This window comes from Scyliorhinus torazame, chromosome 10 (genome assembly GCF_047496885.1).
Source record: "Scyliorhinus torazame isolate Kashiwa2021f chromosome 10, sScyTor2.1, whole genome shotgun sequence".
Classification (NCBI taxonomy): Eukaryota; Metazoa; Chordata; class Chondrichthyes; order Carcharhiniformes; family Scyliorhinidae; genus Scyliorhinus; species Scyliorhinus torazame.
The window spans coordinates 28,580,173-28,607,589 of NC_092716.1; the positions used below are offsets into that span (position 1 = coordinate 28,580,173).

The 27,417-nt window shown below is 46.9% G+C and overlaps 1 protein-coding gene across 2 annotated transcripts in view; it reads right to left on the bottom strand.

Moving 5' to 3' along the window:
- Nucleotides 1-8,348: 8,348 nt before the first annotated feature.
- Nucleotides 8,349-27,417, bottom strand: part of LOC140430432 (calcium-transporting ATPase type 2C member 2-like) — a 159,734-nt gene continuing 140,665 nt past the window's right edge. For both annotated transcript variants that reach the window (XM_072517907.1, XM_072517906.1), the window contains 4 exons: nt 16,888-17,035; nt 15,514-15,609; nt 11,691-11,832; nt 8,349-10,740 (listed from right to left, as the gene is read on the bottom strand). In XM_072517907.1, coding sequence (XP_072374008.1) covers nt 10,619-10,740; nt 11,691-11,832; nt 15,514-15,609; nt 16,888-17,035 — 508 coding nt within the window. In that variant the 3' untranslated portion in view covers nt 8,349-10,618. The remainder of the gene's footprint in view (nt 10,741-11,690; nt 11,833-15,513; nt 15,610-16,887; nt 17,036-27,417) is intronic.

Consider the following 27,417-nt stretch of genomic DNA (forward strand, 5'->3'; position numbering starts at 1 on the left):
GACTGTATCCGTGCCAAGTGTTGAAGGGCCCAGGTCATGAGCCCATGCCACCCCATTAAAAATGACCTGAATGTTATTGCAGGAAGCTTTTATAGATTTTTAATGATGCCTCACTTTTACTGGTATGATCAGGCAGTCCTATCTATCCTTGATGAATTCAAGAATTTCCCCGTAGCCTAGACTATGTCAACTCAGGTATTCCTTTTTATTAGGAAGTATCTCTTTAAATGCCATGTCTGCGGCTGTTGGGATATCTACAGCTTCCCTTTATTTTCCTCATTTTGCTCTATCCACTGCTCATCAGGAATGCAAGAGTCAGCAACATGCCCACGGTGAAAGATTAAGGGAAAGGTTCACAGCGGGTGTTGATGAACAAAATTTCTCATTAATAGTTTGCTTGTATCAGCAACAGCACCTAATAATTAGGTCGCATTAGATTAAACTGTTCCTTCAAATTAGGAGAACTTTCCTTGTATTTCAAATGATGTGTGCCTATTCCTTCTGCTTTCTGGAATTGAAGGACTAGTTTGTCAAATAGTTGGGGGGGGGGGGGAACGTGCAATATAAAACAAAACACTTAGTTGATTTGAATTTGAATGGAGGGGACATTACCCAAAACATTACTTAGATTTTTAATAATGTGCCTACTGGCTGGTACTTCTTGCTTAAACATAATAAAGCATTAGTCATCGGGACAGGATAAACTCTGTTTTAAGATAAACAGCGCTCTCTCCAGTGCGTTCACATCCTTCCTATAGTGTGGCTCCCAGAACTGTCCACAATATTCCAGCTGAGGTCTAACTCGTGTCTTGTACAAGTTGTAAAGTAAAAATGGGAAAAAAACGTCATTTGAAACATATGACAAACATATCTGGCATAACCTGACCTGAGAGTACATGAGAAAATGTAGGGAAAATCCCACGAAGGGTTAACAGCAACTGCAAAAGAAAGTTTTGAAATGCAGATAGCCTTTATCAAACAGGCGTTAAGGAAACAGCTTGCGACTGCTCAAGCTGTAAAACTTTCAAGTCAAAGCAGATTGAACTTTTAGTTACATTAAAAAAAAAACAATATTTTGCACCTTCTTTGAAGTTAATTATTTTAGTAAGCAGCTAAAAAAGAATTGCCAGGATCTTCAGTTGAATTGGCTGACAAATGTTTAGGTGTGAAATCCTGCTGACCCCAGTTGAATATGGGAAGCCGGAGACGACGTGTCCACGGGAACACAGGTTAACCCCAAATCGGGGCCAGAGTTCTAACAAGCTAAGGGCACTATTTGGTAATAAAGCGACTTTAGAAGTGACAGGAACCTCTTGGATCAAAGCACTTTTGGACATTACAAAGGAAAAAATTGTAATCAGAGTTCGATGAGCTAAAGTCATGCTCAACATGAATACGTAGTCGTGTTAGAAGTAATTAAGATTAAAAGTACCTTGAACAATCAAGAGCTAAACAAAGTTACTTCATGATAATGTCATATAAACTTAACTGTAGTAAGGGAAATATAAACCCTAAATCGGTAACAGCCAGCAGAGTCAGCTCTCATAGCTGCCCTCGGTCATGGGAAGGATAGAACACAGAAACTGAGCAGTACAGCGAAACCATCAGGAGAAAACCAAAAGATAAAGAAGAGAGATTGTCAAGGTAGACCTGAAAGTCTTTTCAACCAACCAGGAGAATCCAGAAGCAAGATCTTTTTACTTTTCTGTAAAGACAGTGATTGCATCTTTCAAAAGAAAAAATATAATGATAAAAATAATTTAAAAGTTTTAACCTGAAACAGTGGTTATTACAACGTCTACTTACTTAGCAACGCGGGACCCAGGATCGATGCTACTACATGGTAAGTAGATGAAATCTTCCATGAAGATATGAGTTATACCGGGGGATAACTTGAAAATATAGATTGACCCAAATGGCATCCACCTAAGTCTGCATAGGAGTCAGGGAGTGAGAATCCCTGTTCACCATTTAGAATATCTTATTGACCCTTTTTGGTATAAGGGGAATTGTACGAATAGTAGTGAGTTTTTTACTTCAAAGTTCAGCATAACCTCCTTACTCTTGTATTCTACACCCCTTTTAATAAAGCCCAGAACACTATATGCTTTATTAATTGCTTTCTCCTTACATGATCATGTTACAGTTTTCACCTTCGGTGAGGAGAAGCGGGTGTCGCAATTTTGATCAGGAAATCAATTACAGCAGTAAGGAGGGACGACATCTTAGAAGTCATATGGGTAGAACTTAGAAACCAAAAAGGAACAATCACATTGCTTGGGAGTGTTCTACAGGCCCCCTAACATCCGAGAGAAATAGAAGAGCAGATGTGGAGGCAAATGTCAGAAAACCATAGAATAGTCATCTAATTCCTACAGTGCAGAAGGTGACAATTTGGTCCATTGTGTCTGCACCGACCCTCTGGAAGATCACGCTCCCGAGGCCCACTCCCCTGCCCTATCTCCGTAACCCCATAACCCCACCTAACCCACACACCTTTTGGCACACTAAGGGATAATTTAGCATAGCCTATCCACCTAACCTGTGGGAGGAAACCGAAGTGCCCAGAGGAAACCCGCGCAGACATGGGGAGAAAATGCAAATTGCACACAGACACCCAAAGCTCTTAATTTCCTTTTGTGAAATGTGAATCGAAAGTTTTCTCATGCCTTCTGTTCAGCAGCTTAAACTAGACAAAATCAAATAGTCCAAAGAAATTGCCGAATTTTAAATATATTGTACGTTTCTGAGTGTTGAGGCTGACGCAGAATTTATGGCGTTCCATGGCGGCAATACTGGTGCTACACCTGGACCGATTCCATTACTGTTCAGGGGCTAGCACCGGTGCCACGTGGAACACATTTGATTCCAATGAAAAATGGTGCGGGATTCGCCGGTTTAGTGATTGACACTCAGGCGGCTGACAAGCTGCAGCCGCATATACACACTTCACTCCCCACACACATCATCCCAGCCAGTAGGATGACAGCAGGACATGCAGCCTCACGCTTCGCGGGTGCCAAGCTGGAGACCATCCTCGACGTGGTGGAGGAGAGATGGATGACCCTGTACCCCAGCCGGGGCGCAGGCGGCAGAGGCTGTGAGCGCCGTGGGCAACACCATCCAGAGAGGCCAGCAGTGCCGGAAAAAACGGCACAACTTCCTTCGGGCAGCCAGGGTGAGTAGGCAGCACTGTGCCCCTGGCACTAACCCCTGTCCCACATAACCGTAACCCTACCCCCCACACAACCCGGAGGGCAGGAAAACTGCCACCTTGCACCACATGCCGACACCTATACCGGCCACCATAGCCGGGTGCCCTGGGCACTGAGGCCACCAGCTCCCCACCCCCTGGGCTGCATGTGTCGGACTGTTTAACACTGTCGTTTTCTGTTTGCACCCCGCCCCCCCCGGATTAAGGCCGCCCACCACAACCGCCAGGAGTGGGAGAAGACTGGAGGGGGACCGCTGGACTTGCGACCCCTCACCATGGCAGAGCAGAAGATCCTAGACATAGTCGGTGGCCTGGAGGAAAGGATAGTCGCCAGGGTGGACAGCTGCAGGCAAGGAAGTGAGACCGTGCTGAGTTTCGGTTCCCCGTGACACATGTGTCAACCCCTCCCCCCCCACACACACACCACCCTCACCCCCACACTACCCTCACCCACACTGCCCCTCCCTTCCCTCCCTGCTCGCAGTCCAATCATGCGTCTTGTGTGGCTTACAGGACCTGCTGGAGATGGGGCGGGCCCACCTGGCGTCCCCCGCCCCTAGCCAGTGCCACAGCCAGAGCCCCACCCCCATGAGCCTAGCACTGGTGAGAGCAGCTCGGATGTCAGCCCTCCACACGAGACGCAGGACACCCCGGAGCTCGGGTCGGAGGATGACAGTGACTTCCTGTCACAGCTCTCTCCAACACTCTCCACCATTCCAAAGATACTCTGGTGGCTACTTTAGTGAAGAGGCTCCTGCGACACTATCTGGAGCGCACCACACAGCTGATCCAGTACAGCAGGTGGAGATAGGAACTCCCGAGGGGGCGGACGGTTGGAGGGCGGGCCATCCCCAGGGGCTCGCTGCCACCCAGATAGGTTTCGGACTTCTGGGCTGGACAGTGCCATCGATAGTCCAGAGCCAGGGACTACATGAGGGGTTGTTGGTGAACATCTAGTACCTGCAGGTGCAGTTGGAGGAATCTAACCACATGCAGGAACAAGAGGTGGTGCCGGCCATGTTTGATTGATTTGATTTATTGTCACATGTACCGAAGTTCAGTGAAAAGTATTTTTCTGCATCCGAGGGAATGTACACAGTACGTACATAGTAGACAAAAGAATAATCAACAGAGTACATTGACAAATGGTACCCATGCCACTCAGACAACCACATGGGTCGCGTCTGCAGTGGAGGCATTGGGGGGCGATAGTTTTGGCTGTGGATCAGCATGTCCAAGGCCTGGCGCATTCTGTGCGGACACTGGCCGAGACCCAGGACAGAGTTGCCACCTCACAGGCGACCGTGTCCCAGAGTCACCTGGACATCGCAGCAGTGAACCGGAGCGTGGCCCCGTCACAGCAGGCCATTGCTGAGAACGTTGGCGGCATTTCCCAGGCGCTCGCCAACGTGGCGCAGGTACAGAGGGAGGTGGCCCAGTCCCAGAGGGAGATGGCGCAGTCTCTGGCTGATGTGACACAAGCTCAGAGGTGGTGGCACAGTCAATGAGTGATGTGGCTGATACACCATCAATAATACACGACGAGTTGATAAAGTTAACTGAGGCTTTAATACACTAAGCAGCAAGCCTCCAGCCTCTCGCCCCGAACTGGGGCCAGAGGCGGAGACTTGCCACTTTTATACAGAAGCCCCGAGGGGAGGAGCCACAGGCGGAGCCAACCTGGACAAGCCCAGGCATGTATGATACAGTACAGTCCAGACAATACAATCATGTGGTTTACCACAGTGGCACAGTCCCAGAGGGAGATGACGCAGTCACTGGTTGACGTGACACAAGCCCAGAGGTGGTGGCACAGTCAATGGGTGATGTGGCACAGTCCCAGAGGGAGATGGCGCAGTCACTGGCTGACGTGACACAAGCCCGGAGGTGGAGGCACAGTCAATGGGTGATGTGGTGCAGTCCCAGAGGGAGATGGTCCACTCCCTGTGCTCCATGGCTGCCAGCATACAGACCCTGGTCGATACCAGAGTGGGCCTCCAGGACTGCCAGTGCCTAGTGGCAGGGGAGCCTCAGAGGATAGCTCCGCTCACACCCCCATCCCAGGGAGTAGCCCGGGGGCCATCAGTCACTCCGAGAGAGGAGGAGGTGATGGGGCCGGTGACTCCTGCAGGGGAGGTTCTGGAACACTACAGCACCTTGGACTCTCCCTCCTCCTGTCTCTGGTGTATCTTGTGGGCAGTGGGAATAACACGGCGGCACCACACCACTGGGACATCTGAGCAGCAGCCGGGCCCATCCAGGCCCGGTCGCCCCAGAAGACGTACTGGGCGACCGGCAACTTGATGGCCACCGGGAGTGGGTGTCCTTCCCCATACTCCCGCAGTGCCAAGTGCGCCATGGACTGGCAGATATGTCACACTGTCTCCCTGCCAGCTGGACTCTTCGACGGCATGTCCGGTCCGGCAGGTCCTTGAATGACAGGCGGTGCCGGTACACACAAAGCCTCATGCGGCACCTCCTTGGCACTTCCTCCTCCTCAGCCTGTTCGGCAGCCACCTCTCCATCCTGGGTGGCTGCCTCCTGTTCCTCTGCAACATTCCCCACTTCTGCAGCTTCCTCCTCCTCCTCATACAGCCCCAGGGCAACCCCCAGGGCTGCAGCAATTAGCAGGAAGGCCACCATTGTTGGTTGAATTCCAATATCCATTGTCTGCAGGGGGTGAAAGGCTTCTAAGTTAGCATGGTGCATACCCCCATGTCCTACCAGATCTAATGGGTTACATGGTGGCCCGGTTGGCACTGCAGGCTCTGTCCCCGCATGCCCCAACCCCGCCCCCCCTGCACCCCTGGCCCCTACGGTGGCCGGCACCATGGGGGGCCTCTGCCATGCCGCCCATCCCTGTTGCCAGGGGTACACACTGCTGTTGCCAGCAGTACGCTCTGCGGCCTCCGCCCGGCGCCTCCGTAGGTGGCAGCTAGGTTGGAGGGGGTATGGCGGAAGGCTGGGTGCGGGGATGGGGAGATGGGGACACCCATACGGCCAGTGTCATTCTGCAGAACCAGGAGCCAAGGTGGGTGGTCGGTGGGGTGTGCAGTGAGATGGCTGACTTGCAGGCCGCGGCAATGGAGGCCCCACCACCAGACCACTCTGGCCAGTCGGGGGGTCACTCTTGCCACTCAGCCTGTACCCCATCACCCCCTACGCCCCCAGCCCTGGAAGGGCCCCCCCTCCCACCTCAGCCAGCTTGGTCTGTGTCGAGCTGGGCAACCCGTGGTCGCGCCTCTCTGTGTTCTACCTCCTCTCGCTCCCTCCGCAGCCACGAGGCCGGTTTCACGATTTTTAAAAGCACAAGTGAACCGCGTTGGCGGGAACTCGGCTCATCGGAGGCAGAGAATCGTGGAGGCCCCAGAGAATACCGGGTCGGGCCCGCTAATGACTGCAGTGTTTACCGCACGTGCGTTCCAGACCGCATTGATGCGGCTGTCGAGGTGCTGATTTGGTGTCAAAATTGGCGATTGGTCGTCAAATCGGCACCAGCCGCGATTTTGGTGTCGGATTCGCAATTTCAGTGTTAGCCAACAGAGAATCCAGCCCAAGGAGTTCTACCTATAATTACTTTAAGCCCGTGTATCTTTTATGCAAAGGTCTCTTTGTTCAAACCAGGCCTTACTCTCAAAACTGGCCATGCCCACCTGCTCAGAAGGGGGAGCGTCTGTAGACTACTGATGTTCAGATGGGGAGGGAGGCTTCATCACGTTCTACCCAGATTCATAGGTACCCTTGGGCATGCAAAGCCAGCTTTAATTACCTGACGAGCAGTCAATTCAAGCCACAGGTCTGCCTTGCTTTGGGAGAAATCATCAATTGTTTTAAAATGTTGCTAAATTGCTCTTTTCCCAGCAATCCCACTCTGGTTTATGATAAGTAGGAATGTTCTGGAGGCTTGAAGCAGAGTTAGGGGACACGGAACAACTTCACTCCACTTGCACGTACTTTGTCCACAGAATGTACAAGCCCTGCATGAGTGGCAAGATGTCAAAGGAATTGCCAGTGTGCTACCGATGCCTCATCAAGGGTGCAATTGGTTGACTCAGTTAATTGCCAAGGAGCAAGCACAAGCCTCAATCCACAATCCATTTGGTCATCACAGTCAAGGTGGTGGTTACGACAGATCTGGGGCTGGATTCTCTGCCCCGCCGTGCCACATTTCTGTGGCATCCCACTGGCAGGATGCTCCGTTTCGCCGGCTGGTCAATGGGGTTTCCCAATGTGGGCCAGTCCCACGCCGTCGGGAAACTCCCGGGCTGCCGGCAAAACGGAGCATCACGCCGGCGGAGAATCCAGCCCCTGAAATTTTGAGAGTGTGGTTTGTTCTAGTTGTTCATGTGGAATGTGTATCCTGTTAATCACATAGTAGCAAGGCATAAAGCATTTGGCAGGTGAATGCTTCAATGTTCTTCAGGCCTGTAGTGGTCACTTCATGAGCAATAAGTTCCTAATTTTAGGGACTAAATTCATAATGGTGATGCCTGCATTGCTTGGGGAAGATGGGTGAGAGGAACCCCAAGGGTTCAGTGACTGGGGACAAGACAAAACCACCCCAACCTACCACTGCTGCTATGGTTTACGGCACCATTTCAGATGCCAGAACCTGAGGTAGAGGGCAATCATGTGTTTGCCTGACAGGTTATCCATAGAATTCCACAGAATCCTGGCAGTGCAGAAGGAGACCATTCAGCCCATCGAGTCAGCACCAACCCTCCGAACGAGCCCCCTAACTAGGCCCACTCCCCGCAACCCCAACAACCTGCACATCTTTGGACAACAAGAGGCAGTTCAGCACAACCAATCCACCCAACCTGCACATCTTTGGACTGTGGAAGGAAACCAGAGCACCCGGAGGAAACCCATGCAGACACGGGGAGAGCGTGCAAACTCCATACAGTCACCTAAAACCGCAATTGAACCCAGGTCCCTGGCACCATGAGGCAGCATTGCTTATCATTGTACTATATACTGAAGAGCCTCTTCTGGTGGTGGAATAGGACATGGCGCACTTGGCACTGCGGGAGAATGGGAAATCCCATTAGCCAGCTGGCAAGTCGGAGAATCCTGCCCTGCAACATTTACTGCTTTTTGTAAACATGGAGGAACATAATCACCGGACAACTAATAGTTTTAACAACAAGAAAATTTTCTTTTATTGAATTTGAAAAAAGTAGATTAGAATACAATACTCCTTTATCTTAACAATTACACACAGATTTTAAGATTAACATAGATTACAAAATACATCTTAAGCTATAATGGTCTCATTAACACACAAAGTCCCTTTTAAACGCACAGGATGACTGTGGTAAGACACATTCCTCTCTGTACCCAAGTGAATGTCTGTAGATTTCTCCTCAAAATCCCCCCAGATGATTCTTATACCGTGAGCACCTTGTCTCACTGAATTCCGGATTCCACATGAGCAATTTCAAATTACGCTTTCAAAAGTCACATTTTTAAATTATGCTTTCTCTCCACTGCTTCCATCAATGTTTTACACCTTGCCCTTCAGGTTTCCTTTGTCTTAAAGGTTTTTATACAAACTCTGAGGTCCAGCCACCGAGATTTGCACAATTATTTCAAATCATGTCTTCTAAACTGTAGTAATTTCTAAAATACCTCAGCGTGGGTTTCCTCCGGGTGCTCCGGTTTCCTCCCACAGTCCAAAGATGTGCAGGTTAGGTGGATTGGCCACACTAAATTGCCTCTTAGTGTCCAAAAGGTTATGTGGGATTACGGGGATAGGGTGGAGGCGTGGGATAAAGTCGGGTGCTCTTTCCATGGGCTGGTGCAGACTCGATGGGCCAAATGGCCTCCTTCTGCACTGTAAATTCTATGATTCTGTGGATACTTCAGATATCTTTCTGGGCTTTCACGATCCAATGCCTTTTCAACTCTCTGTGACTTTACTAAACAGTAATCTGTCCTGGTTCCCAGTTTCCGCTGTTCACTTAACTCCAGACTTCTTGGAAACATCTCTTCAATTCTGTAGCTTTCTTAACTAGGTGGACTTTAGATCTCCGGCATCAGTTTTCTTAACCATTTCTCTGTAGTGTGGATTTTCCTCTCGCAAGGCTGAGAGAAATGCTCCCTCTTTAGCCTTCTAAAACCAATTGCATCATAAAGCTACCTTCTCTCTTACTACCTATCTCCAACTGCACCAAAATTACCTAATTAAAACTTAAAAGCTTCTCTGCCTTACCCGTTCCCAGTTGCTAAGCAACCACTGCTGGTTTATTACTCTTCACGCCACAGCCCTGTCCGAGCAGAGTTGGAATTGAAATCAACCCTGACATACAAACACCTTTCTCTAGCATGAATCTACCTATACGTTTTACCCTCCCAGACATACATAAAATTAGACCTTATTTTTAATGTTTACCAATATAAATATAATTCCCTTAAAACTACCTTTGTTTTCCCGACATCGGTAAAATACTCTTCATTTGCTGTAACTGTGAATTGTTTTCCTAGTTTCTCAGTTTAGCCTTAAAATCAATTTTCTACCATCAGTTTTTGTGCAATGCTCACAAAACAGGCAATGCTCTCTGCAAAAGTTGAAGCTGCTTACACATATCTATTCTTTTGAAATTTGTCATGGATAGGGAACATATAGGACACTTCTTTCATGCAACAATAGCCTGTTGTCAGCAATTTTATCGACAGTACACATCCATTCAGAGCTAATACAATGAAGGCAACTGAAGATGATCACTAATTAATGGAATTAGAATGGAAAGTCCAATCCATTTCAGCATGTTATAATGTTTTGTTGCTTTAAAGAATCAAACTATAAATATCAGCCACTATCCCTTGATTGAGATGTAGCTGGAGACATGTATGATACTTAACAAAGATTGCCACAAGCAAGAATAGTTAAACAGTAATAATAATCGGTTATTGTCACAAGTAGGCTTCAATGAAGTTACTGTGAAAAGCTCCTAGTCGTCACATTCCGGCACCTGTTCGGGGAGGCCGGTACGGGAATTGAACTCGCGCTGCTGGCTTTGTTCTGCATTACAACTGCATTATACCTTGAATATCCTGCATTTCAAACAGGCAAATTTTAGAAACCGAATCAGTTGGCATTATTAGAACTGCAAGGTTTTTTTGCAAATCCAAACTCCAATGCAAGACTTTTTAAGAATGTAACTTTGCCTTCAAAATTTGCAAATTTGGGTGAAAAGAATCATTCTGTTCAAGAACGTCGCCATATTATAAACAAAACTATTTTGCTGAGGTGAAATTCCACAATGTATAAAGAAAATGTAACTTTCATTATCTCCAATATGAAATTTCACAAAACCGCTGATAGTTCTGATAAAATGTGGTTGTGCAATCCTGTAGTGCAACACTGGTTCAGTCAAAACAGTTACATTTCTAATAATATTGTCAAACTGCTAAATTGGCTCCACTTTCCCTTTGAGCGGCTGAAGACCATGCTCTCTCAATTAACTTCAATATCTCTGATGCAAAGAAAACCGAAGAGGCCAAGGCCATCAAGAACAGCAAGTCTGTAAAGGAATGGAAAACGCAGATATGTTTAGATTTCAAGAATAGCTGGATTGTTAAATTCAGAAAGTGAGGTCAGTACTTTCATTTCAAAGGATTTTATTAATGTTGCTTATATATGGTGCAAGATATTGGCCGTGATTCTCCGACCCAGCGCCGGGTCGGAGAATCCCCGGAGGGGGGCCCCAACGCCGGCATGCTGATTCTCCGGTGCCGATTTTCGGGCGCCCGCGAGATCGCCGTCACGCCAGTTGGGGGCCGTTGACAGCGGCCCCCCCTGCGATTCTCCGGGCCTCGATGGGCCAAGTGCTCGCTGAGTTCGGCCGAGCCCCACCGGCATGGGAATTGGAAGTTCTGTCTGCGGGGGCCGTCCTGGAGGGGGGAGCAGGGGGATCTGACCCTGGGGGGTGGGGGGCCTCCACGGTGGCCTGGCCTGCGATCGGGGTCTACCGATCGGCGGGCGGGCTAGTTCCGTGGGGGCCTATGTTCCTCTGTGCAGGACCCCTGTAGGGCTCCACCATATTGCCCGGGGGCCGGCGCGGAGATGGGAACCCACGCGCGCATGCGTGGAATCACGCCGGCCGTGCCGCACCGGTTGCAGCTGTGGAGGCCACTCCGGCGCCGACCTAGCCCCCTAGGAAGGGGAGCATACCTGATAATCGAGCACCGTTGACGCCGGAGTAGTTGCCGCCGCTTTTCACGTCGGTGTCAGAACCTGGCCGCGGGATTGGAGAATCCCACCCATCATGCATGTGAGCATATGCAACACGACGGGATTTACAAACTATGGCATCAACACTATACCACCTGAACTCTAAATATATTACTAAAAGAATTAAATTGTGAATCTGTGCCATATAAAGTTGCCAAGAAATTTCACTACAGGTAAGAATTTCATTGGAAAATAATTCAAAAAGCTTAATGCATCACTGAGAAGTCTCTAGTTACATACCAAGTGCTCTGAGGTTCTCTGTTTGAAAAATCTTCTGCAGAGGTGGGAAATAGATGACAGCCATTTGTCCCAGAAGTGAGCCAAGCACGGTGTATAGGAAAACACGATTACGGAAAAGGCCTATTTGGAATATTGATTTAGTCTAGAAAAAGAAAGAACAGGTATGCGTTACACTAAACCTTGGTGTAACACTGTGGCCTCATCCGGAATATATGGTGGCATTTCTATCTCTCAATGGAGTTGCACATTGGATTGTGAAATACTGCAGTTTGTTTCTTTGCTGAAAAAACAATTTTCCTCTGCCTCCACAACTGTGCAGCATTTTGTGAGGTGTTTTTGTGGGAGGGAAGGCCTTGGGTTCAAAAGGCACACAGACGCCTTCTGAGGTCAGGATCCGCATTTTGAGAGCCACAAGAAAATTGTATTTCCCCCCCACACAAAATTTTTCATGTGCTGGTGTAGGTTTGGGAAAAGAATGAACGCACATTCTTGCAGAGCTTGTGGCCACTGTGGGAAACCTGCTGAGGGGTCAGGAATATTCTAAAAGGTAAGGACTAAATGGTTTGACACCTTTAAATGTCATTAGTAGATGCTATATTAGAATGTAGATGTGTTTCCAATGTAGTGATTCATCATGGGGATCAACAAAAGTAATTGATCCTTACATGGAAAAAGTGTTATTGTACATTACAGTTATTTGCCATTGGAGAAAGTGCCATAATGCGTTGAATTAAAAAAAAACATCTAGTGAGGTCTGCTGACCTATTTTGTGCTGTGATTTAAATCAAAGGACAACTCTGGCTTTTGAAAATTGAAAACAATCTCTGATCATGCTTCCTTTCATTGAGTGACAGGCGTATGCTTTAAAATGGAAATTGAACTTGTCAGTTTTAGAAAATGTAGCTGGATGATTTTTTATGACAGCTGTAGCCATTATGAATGCTAGGCTGGATTTCAAGAGCATCTCTGTCATTTCAAAAATGGCAGAAAAGGCACAAATTCAAAAGCCCCATCTGCAAGCCTGGCAGCTACAGTTTTTGCAGGGTACAGCTGCCCCAGGTTGGGGTTTGTACATGTGAATTTCATGGAAGCAGTTTCCCATGGAAACTGTTGCTACCATTCATATTTGACTTTGGAGTGAGAGGTGTCGGAAATCTGACATGCACAGATTAGGTCTGATAGGAGCAGGTATGAACTTTATCGATTCATTTGGATAGCTAGGATATCTTTTGGAGAGATAAGGTACCTTTGGATATGGTCCCGGGACACCTTTGGGGGAAGCTGGGTGCTCTTTGGGATGACAGATGGCCTTTGGGATTTCTCAAAGTAGACATGAATGTGCGTAAACTTATTGGAACTGTAAATGTCATTGGAGTGTCAAAAATAACTGTCAAAAGGGTCAAAACGAACAGCCAATGGGAACTAACAAAAAAATTTAAACTCCTGCCCTTTAACACTTTTGAGAAAAACTATTTTGATTGTTGAAAAAAATTGCTTTCTATCTCACTCTGTTGCATAAGTCTTATAGTTTCCATTACTGAATTTCTGCCTGGCTGATTTCACAACTGTCCATTATCGCAGTAATGGGCATTTCAGTTTGATGGATAGCTCTAAGTAGTTCTGGACTGTTAGAATTGGGACTATGAATTCCAATTTTCTTTTAATAAGATATAGTGCAATTGAATGAAATGTTTGTTGTTAGAAGGTATAATGTAGTTGAAAGAATGTAAATGCAGTAAACAGGTTTTCAGGAATGAGAGTTTTTTAAAAAATGAATTGTGCAAGAGAAAACATGAACCCGACTTTATTTCATCCCAGTAAATGCTTAGAACAACCCTCTGGCTCTCACTGCCCCCTGCCCTCTCCTCAAACCCGCATTTACCCATGCCCCATCCATGCTAACCCATTCTGCCTCATACCTGAGCCACTCACCCTCCATTCCAATCTATCCCCTTTTGTCCATCTCAAGGCCCCTCATGTCCCTCTAACCCACATTCTGCCCACTCCATTGCCCCTCGTACCCTCATGCCGTTCTATGTCCCTCTGCCCACCTAGTGCCCCTCATACCAACCATGCCAACCATTCCCCTACCTACCTCCATTACTGTTACACCCACCTTGCCAGCTCACTCAGTATCTATTATGGGCAAATTACAGGATCCATACTGAGTTCCCTGGATTCAGGCAAGGTCACCACTGAACAGGTGCGGAGGATGCTGGGAGTGGAGGCGGGCAGTTGGCCTGCCTCGGTTTATTTATTCTTCACGCTGTAGCCCTCTCTGAGCACAATATAAACACTGTTGGAACTTAACCAATTGCTTAGAAATGTGGACCTTGCAAGGTAGAGAAGCTTTTAGGTTTTAGGTCGCTAATTGGCCACACTATGGAGTAATGGATAAGAAAACAGACACCGGAACTCTAAAGCCCAGATAGTTAAGGAAACTAGTGAAATGTTCAAAAAATCTGGAGTTAAGTGAACAAAGACCATGGTATGGTTCAGAAGAATTGAATGAAGGGTAAAAAGAGTGTTCTGAGTTCAAGAGACACGGCAGTAACCAGATTTAAAGTGGAGCCACAGCCTTCAAAGGTAAATCAAATGTCTGATGCTATTTTAATACAGTCTGGGAATCGAGAGTTAAAGCATTTGTGAGCAGTTTGCAAAGCAGTCAAGCCAAAGAAATCGTAATGGAGTTGGTGTAAAATCTGGGGACTGGATTGGCTGTTAAAAGTGGAGTGGAAGCTTTGCTTACAAGTGTCATTTGGAAGATCTGGTCTGGATTTCGGAATGCAAACTGCTAAAGGAACTCATAACTATGAGAGAAGATTTTAAAGCATATTTTTGGGGGTGTAGTTTGGAAACTCTCACATGGAAATCATCTCTGGGATTCTGAGGAGACATCCACAAACATTCACTTGGGGTTCAGAGTGGAGTGCATTTGCCCACAGTCATCTTGGGTGCTCAAAAGGGACTGTGTTCATGAGACTATTGTTGATTAACTTCATAACCCATGTTAATACTAAAACCTCTGTGCAATTTATAAGGTAAGGGTTGGGGAGTAAAGGAATATTGTATAATAATCCAACTTATTATGTTCAAATAAACTTTTTTTTCTTGCTGTTAAAACTAATTAACGGACTTGTGACTCTGCTCCTTCACATTTTATATTAAAAAAATAAAAGTCACAGGGTGCGATTCAGCGGCATCGTCGCGCCCGACTTGGTGTCCGGGCGAGGCTGTTGAATCTCAAAAAGGCCTCTCACGATATTCGTGCCACTACCAGGGTGCCCAGGTGCCAGGTTGGCACTGCCAAGGGTCATGCCCAGGGGGACCTTACTAGGTAGAAGGGGGGGGGGGGTTCTGGCAAGGGGGGGGGGGGGCTAGGGCTCAAAACCAGGGCTGACGTAAAAGAGACGGGGGTGGGAAGATCGAGTCAGCCTTCCAAAATGGCTCCCCGATCTGCAAGCAGATTGACTGCTGGCGAGCTGAAGCACACCAGCAGGAAATCACTCTAAGTGCGGCCTCGGTGGAGAGAATCTCCCCGAGGCCAAACAAAACAGCATAGGGCCTGCTGAATCAGGCCTAGAGTCTTTTGAGCCAGGGCTTTATGCTGGGATCTTCCCAACCAATTATATCGACTGGGATTGTTACAAATGCAAATTATATAATTTTCTTGAAATCTGAGTGGATTCTAACATTTTATTACAAACATGTGTCAAAATAGGTTACAGCGAATAAACACCTGTAATTTGCAGTTTGCCTCATTTTCCAAAAGTAACACAATCCCTTCACACTAGGGCATTCTAAAAAAGTTAGTATTTTGTACCTGAGAGCGACAACTTAAAGCGTTGAACATGTCAAAGAAGACAAAACAAGTAAACGTCATGGTTGTGGTCCTGGGGGAAATCTTCCCGTCCGGAAGCTATTTTAAATAAAATGATGAATTTTAAGTTATCATAAGAAATAAAACTATTGATAAATCAATTGTCTCCAAAGAAATTTGCAGACATTTGAAACAGGATAAATAGACACAATAGCCTATCCACGTGATTCAGCGACCCATTGCGCCCGGATCTGCATCGGTGAATTGCGCGAGAGCTCCAAATCGGGCTCCATGCCGGGCCGACTGTGCTTCACCCAACTTGCTCCACCCGGCGCCATCTGCATTTTGCCCCCGCTGGGCACGATCCAGATCTGCATGTTTAAATGAGCCATATTAAAGTACCCAGACGCCTGTTGACTCAATAGCTGTGCTGCAAGATCTCGCCAGGGGCGCAGGGAAAACCGATACCCCTGGTACTCTCTTTGGCACCTGAACACCTTAGCACTGCCAGTCTGGCACCACCCTGACAGTGCCACGCTGACACTGCCAGGGTGCCTGGGTGGCAGGTTGGCACTGGCAGGGGCCTCGGCAAGGTTAGGGGGCGAAGGGGGAGGGAGTCGATAAAGCGGTGGAATGGGGCGCCTGAAATAAGTGGAGGGTTGGGGGTAGGCGATTAGGACTGCCGATCAAAATAGTCCCTTGATCGGAGAACAGCCGTTCCTGTAGCCGTTCCTGATCCTGGCGAGATCAACTCACCAGCAGGAAACAAACTAAAGTGCGGCCTCGGCAGGGAGAAACTCTCAGAGGCCTAAAAAAAAGGTTAAGTGCCATTGAATAGCGGGGTGTCTCTCAGTGCTGCAGCCGCCAAGAAAGAGCCAGCTAAACATGGCCAAAAGTGGACTTTAACATTTGTCCGCTGAACCGCACCCTATATCTCCCTCTGATTGCACAAATCTCCCTTTTCTCTAAAATTAATAAACAGTGCAAATAGGAAGTATATGTAGACTATTTGTCACTGCTTTGAGATCTGCATTTATAGGAAAATGGATTTAAAAGAAAATTATTTTAAAAAGAAAATGAAGGGCTTAATAAGGAATTGCTGGATACTGCTCCAAGAATGGTCTGTGAAAAAGTCTTGTGGGAACGTTTAGGATGCTCCTCCTCGTCCCTGGAAAATCAATAGGAACACTTATCGTATTCATTGGTGGATGGTAACAAATTTCTTTCTGGAACAAAGAAGCACTATTTCACTATTTTCTAAGTCTGTCTGCGTTTGTGCAATCTGAATAACCTACTGCCTAAAGAACATTTCTACATATGCTGCACATACATGTACACAAATGAGATCAACTACTGAAGTTTATAAATTATACACACCTCTTTCCAGTAAACAAAGAGGGTACCACTGATAATGATAATAGCCGAAAATAATATTTTAATAATTAGGCCCTTATTCATGATAGAGTCCTTGACACTTCTTGGAGGCCGGTTAATGACATCTTTATCGACTGGTTCAACACCCAAGCTACAGAAAGAAGAGTAGGGAAAAAATATGATCGATCTTCCAATCATTTAACCAGTAGCAGAATGTCTTTTGATTTACTGGTCTTGCTAATTTTTAAAATTGTTGTAATAGTACTGCGTTCCGATTACATCTACAGCAATGATTGCAGTCAGGCAATTGTGACAAAAACCCTGCTAAAACGCTTCAGATACAAGAACTGTTAACACAATGGCTGGAAAGTTACATACAAAGAACACCTCCCTAGTCTCGTTAAACTGTTTCCTACGGTTTCTTTTTTTAATATGAATTTAGAGTACCCAATTATTTTTTTTCCCAATTAAGGGGAAATTTAGCATGGCCAAATCCACCTACCCTGCACATCTTTTTGGGTTGTGGGGGTGAGACCCGCGCAGACATGGGGAGAATGTGCAAACTCCATTCGGACAGTGAACCGGGGCCAGGATTGGACCTGGGTCTTCGGTGCCGTGAGGCAGCAGTACTAACCACTCCCCCTGTGTGCCGCCCTTTCCTTTTGTTCCTAATGGAAGACTTAATTTGTGCAGCAGTGTGCATGGCCAGAAAAGTTAACTCCGATCCGAGTAGATGTAAGATAATCTTAAACTTGTACAACAACCAACTTGAAAGGCTTGGCTATTGTTGACTGATGTCAAGTTAGACTTTTCAGAGCTATTGCACTTTCATGCCAGACCACTGCATAAACCCTAATAGTTCCAATGAACTATTCACCTACAGTAAAACTTTAATACTGAGTAATGCAAACAGAATGGGTAAATTGTCCATTTCATTTCTTGGGCAGTAAACTAGTGACGATGCCCAATTTCAAATCTAATAACTTAATTCCATAGATTACTGTCCAGTCACGAGGGGATGAAAATTCACCTCACATGTTCTTGACTCTTAAATTGAAAGGGTTCTTCGAAAAATTAAAAAATAACATTGCAGGTTTCTTGTCACTGTCAGTTTTTTGTATTCAGCACAGAAAATAATCGGGACTCAATTCAAATGAAAGTACCTCATGCTATATTTTTTTTGCAAAGCCACTGTTGCCTTGTACACTGGCCAAGGAACAAAGCAGAGCACTGAACATATGCCCGAGTCCTTTGCTGCTCTGCTGAACGTGTCGATGAAGCACAGGCAGCAGTGCAGTGCAGGTTTCCCAGGTAAACAGATGCTATCTGTACACGAGTGGATGAAATATAACATCGCCAAGGTCAATGTGTCTTTGTTTAAATCATGCAGAGTCGCATTGACACATTCGCTGTGGTGTCAAGTCCAAGTGTTGCGAATCTACCTCCTCCAGGGAGTTTCACATGATTTCTCACCAGAGTCAGATTGGGATCCAGCTCCTTTGGGGGCGATTTTCAGCGACGGCGAGAAATACATTGAGAATTGGGAAACACGATCCTTGTTGACGAGATTTTGTTTCTCAATTTTCCAGACATGTTGCCAGTCATGTAACAAGAATTCCGAAGGTTGGGAACCTCATTTAAATTCATCAAAATATCATTGTCAGAGAGATCTAGGTGTACAGGTCCACAGGTCACTGAAAGGGGCAACACAGGTGGAGAAGGTAGTCAAGAAGGCATACGGCATGCTTGCCTTCATTGGCCGGGGCATTGAGTATAAGAATTGGCAAGTCATGTTGCAGCTGTATAGAACCTTAGTTAGGCCACACTTGGAGTATAGTGTTCAATTCTGGTCGCCACACTACCAGAAGGATGTGGAGGCTTTAGAGAGGGTGCAGAAGAGATTTACCAGGATGTTGCCTGGTATGGAGGGCATTAGCTATGAGGAGCGGTTGAATAAACTCAGTTTGTTCTCACTGGAACGATGGCGGTTGAGGGGCAACCTGATAGAGGTCTATAAAATTATGAGGGGCATAGACAGAGTGGATAGTCAGAGGCTTTTCTCCAGGGTAGAGGGGTCAATTACTAGGGGGCATAGGTTTAAGGTGCGAGGGACAAGGTTTAGAGTAGATGTACGAGGCAGGTTTTTTTACACAGAGGTTAGTGGGTGCCTGGAACTCGCTGTCGGAGAAGATGGTGGAAGCAGTGACGATAGTGACGACAGTGACAATTAAGGGGCATCTTGACAAATACATGAATAGGATGGGAATAGAGGGCTAAGGATCCAGGAAGTGTAGAAGATTGTAGTTTAGTCAGGCAGCATGGTCAGCACGGGCTTGGAGGGCCTGTTCCTGTGCTGTACTTTTCTTTGTTCTTTGTATTAGCAAGCCCTTCCGTAGCTCAGGGTGTGGGGCCGCTCACAGGTCTTAGCGACCCATCATGGCTGTGAGCCTCTAGGTTTGAAAGGGTCTGGCGGCTGGTTTGCAGACATCGCTTCCTGTTTCCTCCTTGCTGGGCTTGCGGCGCGATCACCGCTGAGGGAATGCCCTTCGAGAGGGGCAACTGGAAAGTGAGTGGGAGCAGGTGAATCCGCAAAGTCCTTGGCTAAGGTTCCATGAGATGCCAGGCAGCATGGGCAGAATGGGGGACTCTGCAAGAAGTAGTTCCCAGCCTAATGAATCTGAACCCCCTCGCAGAGGAGGGAGAATGAATTCAGTCAGAATAAACCCCCACACACAGGCTGAGCTTTGCTGCCTGAGGGTATGAGCTGTATGGAAGTTGAAAGTCTCTGGTTATGGAGTCCAGGTATCAGGCATTGTGAATGGGTGGCAGGCTGTTCAAGTTAGAAGGCTCGTTTAATCCTCAGCCGGAATGAGGGTGCCATCCAAGGATGAAGTTTACTATAATTTGCATCTTCACATACATCAGGTGTGTCTCGCCTTCAGCAACGGGTAGCCAGTTGTTTAATTAGTTGCCTGACCCTTCCTTGACGAGTCAATGGTGCCAATTTAGTCAGCTTGCAATGCATGAATGTGCCACTGATTGGTGCCCAATAGTTAACACTTTGGAAGCAGAGCTCACGAACTTCGAACTCAAAGGCTAATACTCACATCTCCATAACCGAGGCGCAGCACAGATGTGGCCTCCAACGCAAGGCGTTATGGTGAAGAGGCTCATTGGTCACCCTGTTCAGGAGAAGACAAGTGGCAGTGTCTCATTCCACTCTGAGGTTAGATGTAGGCCCATCGAATGCACTCAACTGCCCTCACCTGTTACCCTTGGAGGAGTCACACGGCCCATTGAGGCGCTTCGTTCAGGTGGAGTCGAGAGCGGCAACTGTGGGAAAGTGGCTATTGTTTGACAGGGGAGGGAGTGAGCCACATTGGAAAGGCACTCCATTGGGGGATGGTCATGGATGGATGACCCAGATCCTGAGAGGGTTGTGGGTAAAGGCCATTGTAAGGACTCCTCATCGCTCTTTGATTCAGACTTATTGTCATGTGTACTGAGGTACTGTCATATGAGAGTGCCTTTAAGAAATGGACGTTTAAGCAATGTACCTGTAAGAAATGGAGCTGATCATATTACTGATGTGATGTCAGAGGGTGGGGGGAGCTGAGCTTACTTCTGCTTTTTGAGTTTCAGTTTGAGAAGGCAGCTGGGAGTGTCTGTGTGTTTTGCTGTGAGCTGCATGAAGAAACACAGAGCTGGTCTGTTGATTTCTACAATCCAAAGACTATAAATATATTGAATGTAACCTAATGTGCTCCTATTTTTGAAGGTTTGAAGTCTTTTGGATGTTTAAAGGAACAGTTTGAAGGATTATTGAGTGTTGTAGTCTTTTGGGGTTATCTTTGAAGTAATGGGTGTTAAGATATTCAATGTTTGTTTTAAAAGGGTTAACTTGAGTTCATATAATAAACATTGTTTTGTTTGAAAATCCACTTGTCCATTTCTGCTGTATCACACCTGGAGGGTACGCAGTGTGCTTCCCACACCACAATCTATTAAAAGTTGTTGGTCGGTTGAACTCCATGAAACACTTTGGGGTTCTGTAAACCCGGACCCATAACAGTACAGTGAAAAGTATTGTTCTGCCTACAGTCCAGGCAGATCGCTCCATACATGAAAACATATGGACAATGTAAATACATAAACATCGAGTGGATGAAGTACATGGAATATAGTGCTACAACTGAAGAGAGGTAGCGTAGAAAGATCAGTTCAGTCTGTAAGAGGGTCATTCTCTTCCCTTCAGTTTTTGATTCGGGAGGATCATGGAGCCAGTCAAGTTGGCTATTCTTTTGATTGCGATCAACCTGAAGCAGCAGCAACATTGACATACTGCTGCAAGTGCCCAGGGCCAGCGTCCTGCAGAGAAGGGGGAGGCAGGGCCCGCTGATCTTTCGGGAGCAGGGCCAAAGATAGTGGAGCCTCAGAGGAGACATTACCGGCAATGGGTATACTGTCGTAGAATTTCCTATCTCCAGATGTCAGAGGTCCAGTGCTGGAGAAGACTCCATGTGTCCCAGTAGAGGTGGACCACCTGTGCCAGATGATGCAAGAGTTGGCACCAACTAGCAGGTCACCCATTGCCTGAGGCCCTGAAAGTAACTGCCACTCTGAACTTGTCTGCCAATTGCTCATTTCAGGGCTGGACAGGTGACCTGTGAGGCATCTACCAGAGGTGTAACCACAAAGGTTACAGGTGCGCAATTTGCGAGGGCCCACATGGACATCAATTTGCAGGGTGTCATCGACTGCACCCATGTGGCTCTGCATTCCTCATGGCGGCATGAAGCACCATTTGTGAACTGCAGGGGGTACCATTCCTGCAATGCCCAGATCATCTGTGGCCACATGATGTGCATCAAGCAGGTGTATGCCCATTTCCTGGGGAGTGTCCATGATAGCTACACCTTGGGATGCTCGCATATCCCAGCCATTTTTGAGGGAGAGCAGCAGATGAGGGGATGGCTCCTCAGGGACAAGGGTATCCCCTCAAGAGTCCCCAAACACCTGCTGAGAATCACGACAATGAGGCCCATGCATGCCCTGGTCAGGCAGGCGAATGGTCGACTACGCTCTGCACAAACTGGCACTGCAGGCGGGCTGAGCAGCTGGATAAGGAGTGGATGGAGGAGCATCACATCTCCTCGAATGAGGAGGAGGTCGAGGAGGGCAGAGATGGGGCAACCCATGGAGGAGGAGGCAGAGGAAGGACCTCTACCAATGGGCGGGGCCAGCATGGAGCACAGGGCTAGGGGCACTCTCATAGCCTCTTGGTTGGAAATGACCAGGATTAGGGTTTGAAGACCTCTTGTCATCATGGGGCCTGACATTCTCTCACCATTGTGATGCCTGCGGGAGGTCATCCTGTTGACTGCAAAATTCATGGGCAGGGCACTAAAACGATTGACCAGATGCTGCAGAAGAAGGATGATGACTTGCAGCGATGCGCCTCTTATCCTCTTTAAAATGCCTGACTCCTGCCTGACAGGGAGCTGAATGTAACCTCCCAATGGGCAGGGTGATCTAGGGGCCCAGAGAGGCTGCATGACACGTCTCAGTTCCCACTGCCACCTCCAAGGTCAGGGGTCCCGGTGCTGCTGACACTAGTGGATTGCCACGAGTGCCTGCAACATGCAGTTGATGCCATGTACCATGGATCTCATGCCTCAGCCATGGAGGTCATGAGCTGAACCATGGAGCGGATACACCCTGCCATGGAGTGCATACCCTGCACCAAGGTCTCCACCATGGACGCCACCCTCACAGTGTTGGCCTGGTTGCCTCGGAGTGACGGCACCATCACCTCAGAGAGAAGGTGATGGGACTCCTCCATTCAGCCTCGCAGTCTATGGAGGGATGCGATCTTCCAGATGCTCACAACCCGGTCTTTGAAGCTCCACAGCTGTGGGATAACCATACCCAGTGGTACATCATCGGCCTGGGGCTCAGAAGAGTCCTGGGCTCTGGCATGGGCTGACTGAGGCTTGCAACATGGCTGGATGTGTTGAGGAATGTCACTTTTGTCTCTTGCCCCCACCTTGCCCTCTGCGCAGGTGCAGTCCTGCTCCTCACAGGCCAGGTCTCTCCTCAAAAGGACATTAGGGTCCTCAGTTCAGGCATGACTCCGGCAGGTTGTGCCCACTCACGCCGGTTATGCTCGAGTTTGTCCTGCAATGAGACAGATGTAGATTTCGTAGGTGGTAGGAGCCCTGCCAGGTCAGATAATCATGAAGCCTGGCATGGGTGGGAGGTGAGTGGGTGCGGGGATGTGAGGAGAAGATCAGCTACTGGGGAGGGGGGGGGGGGGGGGGGAGGGGAGAGCAGGTCATAGGGAGTGGGTGGGAGGGGGGGAGGAGGACACCATGCCATGTGTTGTGGCCCTGTGAAATGGCTGGGTAGAGATCACTGAGGAGGTGTGATGGGTGGGCACAGTGGGGTACATGGAGGCAGGCGTACCCTGGCTGCACGAAGAAGGTCATTCATCTTCTTTCAGCACTGTAACCCCATCCTCTTATGGAGCGAGCTGGCACTCACTATCGCGGCCACAGACTCCCAGGCGGGGATGGTGGCCTCGCTTGCTGGAAGTCCAGCTGACTGTGGGTAGAGGATCTCACGCCTCTTCTCAACACCATCCAGGAGTTTGGTGAGGTCTCACTCCAAGGTGCTGCCTTCTTGGCAGCCAAATCCCCAACTGGACTTGGAACGAGTGCCGGGGAGGCGTTTAAAAAGAGCACCCCACTGATTATAGAGATTAAGTTTTACTGTGGCGAGCAAATCAGAGGCAAGCCGCCACGAGTACAGCGTGAACCAGGCAGAGAAAAAAATGGTTGAAGAGGCCGTCTACAGGATGACCTTCCCCACCAAAGGCGCCTGTGCGATTCTCTACGGTTTTCTCGAAAATTCCTCCCCTATTTTATAATTCAGCTTTGGTTAGTGAACAGGAAACAGTGAGTGCGGATAAAGGGTTCTTTTTCAGGTTGGCGACCTGTAACCAGTGGGGTTCCACAGGGATCAGTGCTGTGGCCACAACTGTTTACAAAGTTTACAAGCTTGAAAGAAAGATGGCGCCGGAGCGAGGCGACTTCTTGCAAGCTGTGCCCAGCATAACCTCTAATTCTATCTTTTACTCTCGTCCTATGCTTCCAAAACTTCATTCTAACTCTTTTAAACTATATTCTGCAGTCTCTCCTTCCTTCCCTCTGTACGGTATGCATTGTTTGTACAGCATGCAAGAAACAATACTTTTCACTGTATACTAATACATGTGACAATAATAAATCAAATCAAATCAAAATCAAATGTATATTAATGACTTGGGGGAGGGAACCAATGCACTGTATCCAAGTTTGCAAACGAGATAAAAATAATGGAAAGGCAAGTTACGAGAGGGATACAAACAGTTTGCAAAGACATATTGATAGGTTAAGTAAATAGGTAAAACGTTGACAAACGTGGTAATATGGGAAAATGTGCAGTTGTTCATATTGGAAGGGAGAACAAAAAAAAAAAATCAATATTATTTAAATGGAGAAAAACGGCAACACAAAGGGACTTTGGGGTATTTGCGCACAAAACACAGAAAACTAGCACACAGGTGCAGCAGGTAATCAGGAAGGCTAACAGAATGTTGGCCCTTATTTTCAGGGGGTTGGAGGATAAGAGTAGAGAAGTCTTGCTGCAATTGCACAAGCTGGAGCACTGTGAGCAGGGTTGGTCTGTTTATTAAGGAAGGAAAGAAATTATTTCATTGGAGGCATTTCAGGGAAGGTTCATGAGGATGATCCCCGGTGTGTTGTTCCTTCTGTCTTAATAACACTCGTAGTCTTGAAGTTGAAGTAGATGCTTTATTGTGAGTTTGTTCTCTCTTCAGTGCTTAACGTGTTACATCTGTGCTGCCTGTCTGTGTCTTGCTACCAGCTCCCGTTCCTGTGAAGAGTGTGGTGACTTCCTGTTTGTGTGTATATGTACCTCTCCCGTGCTCCCTCTAGTGCTTGCTCAGTTGTATTGCGTCTACACAGATATACAATCACCACATCCCCCTTTTTTTTCTTTACATATTTTCTGTACAGTGTTAAAGAAAATTGTACAAAACAGTTAGATTACTTATGATATGTCTGTACAAGTGATGATGATATTGGATATTATACAAAGCCAATTAAGATTTATGAGTCTAATCTTGATGAATTTGTTTGTTGAGTTTTTTCTTTTTCATTGTTGATGTGGTGATATTGATATTGCAACTCCGTTCTGAATGTTGTCGGTGTTCTTGTTTTTTAAGTAACCAAAAGTCACCCTGAGGTGTTTGAATGGTCGAACCACTGATGTTGACTGACATGGACTTTTTTCTGTGCTTGTGGTATCGAATTAGTGTGTCATCTGCCTTGAAAGCTGGTATGCTTGCTTGTTCTGGAGCAGATGTGAAATCGTGTGATTCACTGTCATGCCATGGCATGCTTGTAGTCTCGTCATTGTTTTGCAGTGTGCTGTGGCATTGTCTTTCATGTGCAGAGTTGTACCATTTTGTACAGGTTGTTGTTTCATTGTCGTTTCTGTCTTTGTTGTTTTCATTGTCGTTCTTGTTGCTGTTTTTGTCGTATCTGTCTTTGCTGTTTTCGTTGTCGTTCTTGTTGTTTCTGTTTTTGTTGTTTTCGTCGTTGTTCTTGTTGTTTTTCTTGTTGTGCTTGTTGTTTCTGTTTTTGTTGTTGTTCTTGTCGTGCTTGTTGTTGTCTTTGTTATGCTTCTTGTTGTTTTTGTTGTTGTTCTTGTAGTTTTTGTTGTTGTGCTTGCAGTTTTTGTTGTTGCTGTTGTTGTTCTTGTTTCTGCAGTGCTTCTTGTGGTTTTTGTTGTTCTTGTTGCGCTTCATGTTATTTTTCTTCTTGCTGTTGTTGCTCTCGTTTCTGCTGTGCTTCTTGTGGTTTTTGTTTTTCTTGCTGCGCTCAATGAGTGTTCCGTGTGGATAATTTGCGTAATTGTCACAGTTATTGCTGCGAGTGGCCTCTGTGGTATCAGTAAAACTGAGGGTTTTGTCTAGAGAATGGTCTGATGTTGCATTGATGTTGGTGACATCAGTCATTTGTGGTGGATTTGATTCCTCTTCTTTCCTTTTTTGGTGCTCCTCTTCTGGAGTCAAAATCTTCAAGATTTAATTCTCTTGTGCGTCTTGGTGCTCCTCTTCTGGAGTCAAGATCTTCATAATTTCATTTTGTTGTGGTCTCTCTGGACTCTTGGTAGCCCTAATCTGTGCTTCTGTACAGACGAGCTGAGATCTGTCAGTCTCGCTGTGATCCTGCACCTCCTGTATGTCAAGTGTGATCACATTGTCACTGTTTTTGCATGCAGTGGGTAGACTTACATTGTCTTCTTATTGATTATGTGAGCTTGGTAGACTTTCATAGTCTGCTTGTGGTTGCTCAGATACGGTGGGTTAACCTTCACGGTCTTACTCATGCATGGCGTTCGCAATGGAGTGTTTGTTTGCTTCCATTTTGGAGTCTGTCAACAAGCTGTCCGTGGAGGCTTGCGTCGCTCCCTCTGTGGAGTCTTTCTGTGCTCTCTCAACAGAGTCGTTCTGCGCTCTTTGTGTGGCGTTGTCTTCTTCTTGGGTATTGCTGTCATCCAATGTCTCGACGATCTGCCATGGCATCATGGTATTGCATTCATCTACCATGAGTAGAGACATGTTGCACTTTGCAACCGTGTTGCTGATGCTGTGATCAGCATATCCGAATAACTCAGCCATGTGTGGGTAGTATTGTTCGAAAACAAATCATCTTTTTTTGTTTCGGATGTGTTTTCGTTCCCTTCATCCTTTTTTTTGTTTCGGATTTTTTATTGTTCTCTTCACTTTGGGTGGTGCAGACTGCTTGTTGCAGGGCGTTGTGAAATTTATCTTCCACTGCTGGTAAACGTTCAGGCATTGTTCTGTCTTTTGAGGTAAGAAAATTCGGTTTTACAGCTTTAAGTTTCTTGTTTTCAATTTTCGGGAATTTCCCTTTTAAGTGGGCGTGCTCCGGGTCCTCTGATGTCATGATGTTCGAGACGTCATGCGTGGGCTAGATTGTGCATGCGCAAATCGATCTTCCTTTACTCTGCGGTTTTCTGTACGCTGCACATGCGCGAGAACCATCTTCGAATGTTGCAATCTTTTCTTTGCATGTGTGGCTTGCGCATGTGTAGAAGGCAAAACGGCTGATTTTAACTGCGCATGCGCGGCTTCTGTTTCCTGCGCATGCGTAGACGCAGATTTTCGTCTTTTGTTCCCTGGAGACTGTAAAATGTGCTCTGACGTCATTTTGGAGTGGATTTCAGCGTTTTTGCTTTGTCAGACATTAAAGTCATTTTTTCCTTTCGATCTGGACTTTTCAATCGTGATTTTCAGAGTTAACCCTTTCTGTTCAGGTTTTGATTGTTTGAGTTTTGCATCACTCATTCCCTGTACAATTTGGCATGTGGGCATTGAATGTTTTAAAGCAGCATTGTTACTGATGTTCCAGTAATCTTCAAATTTTTTCAGTATTATTACTA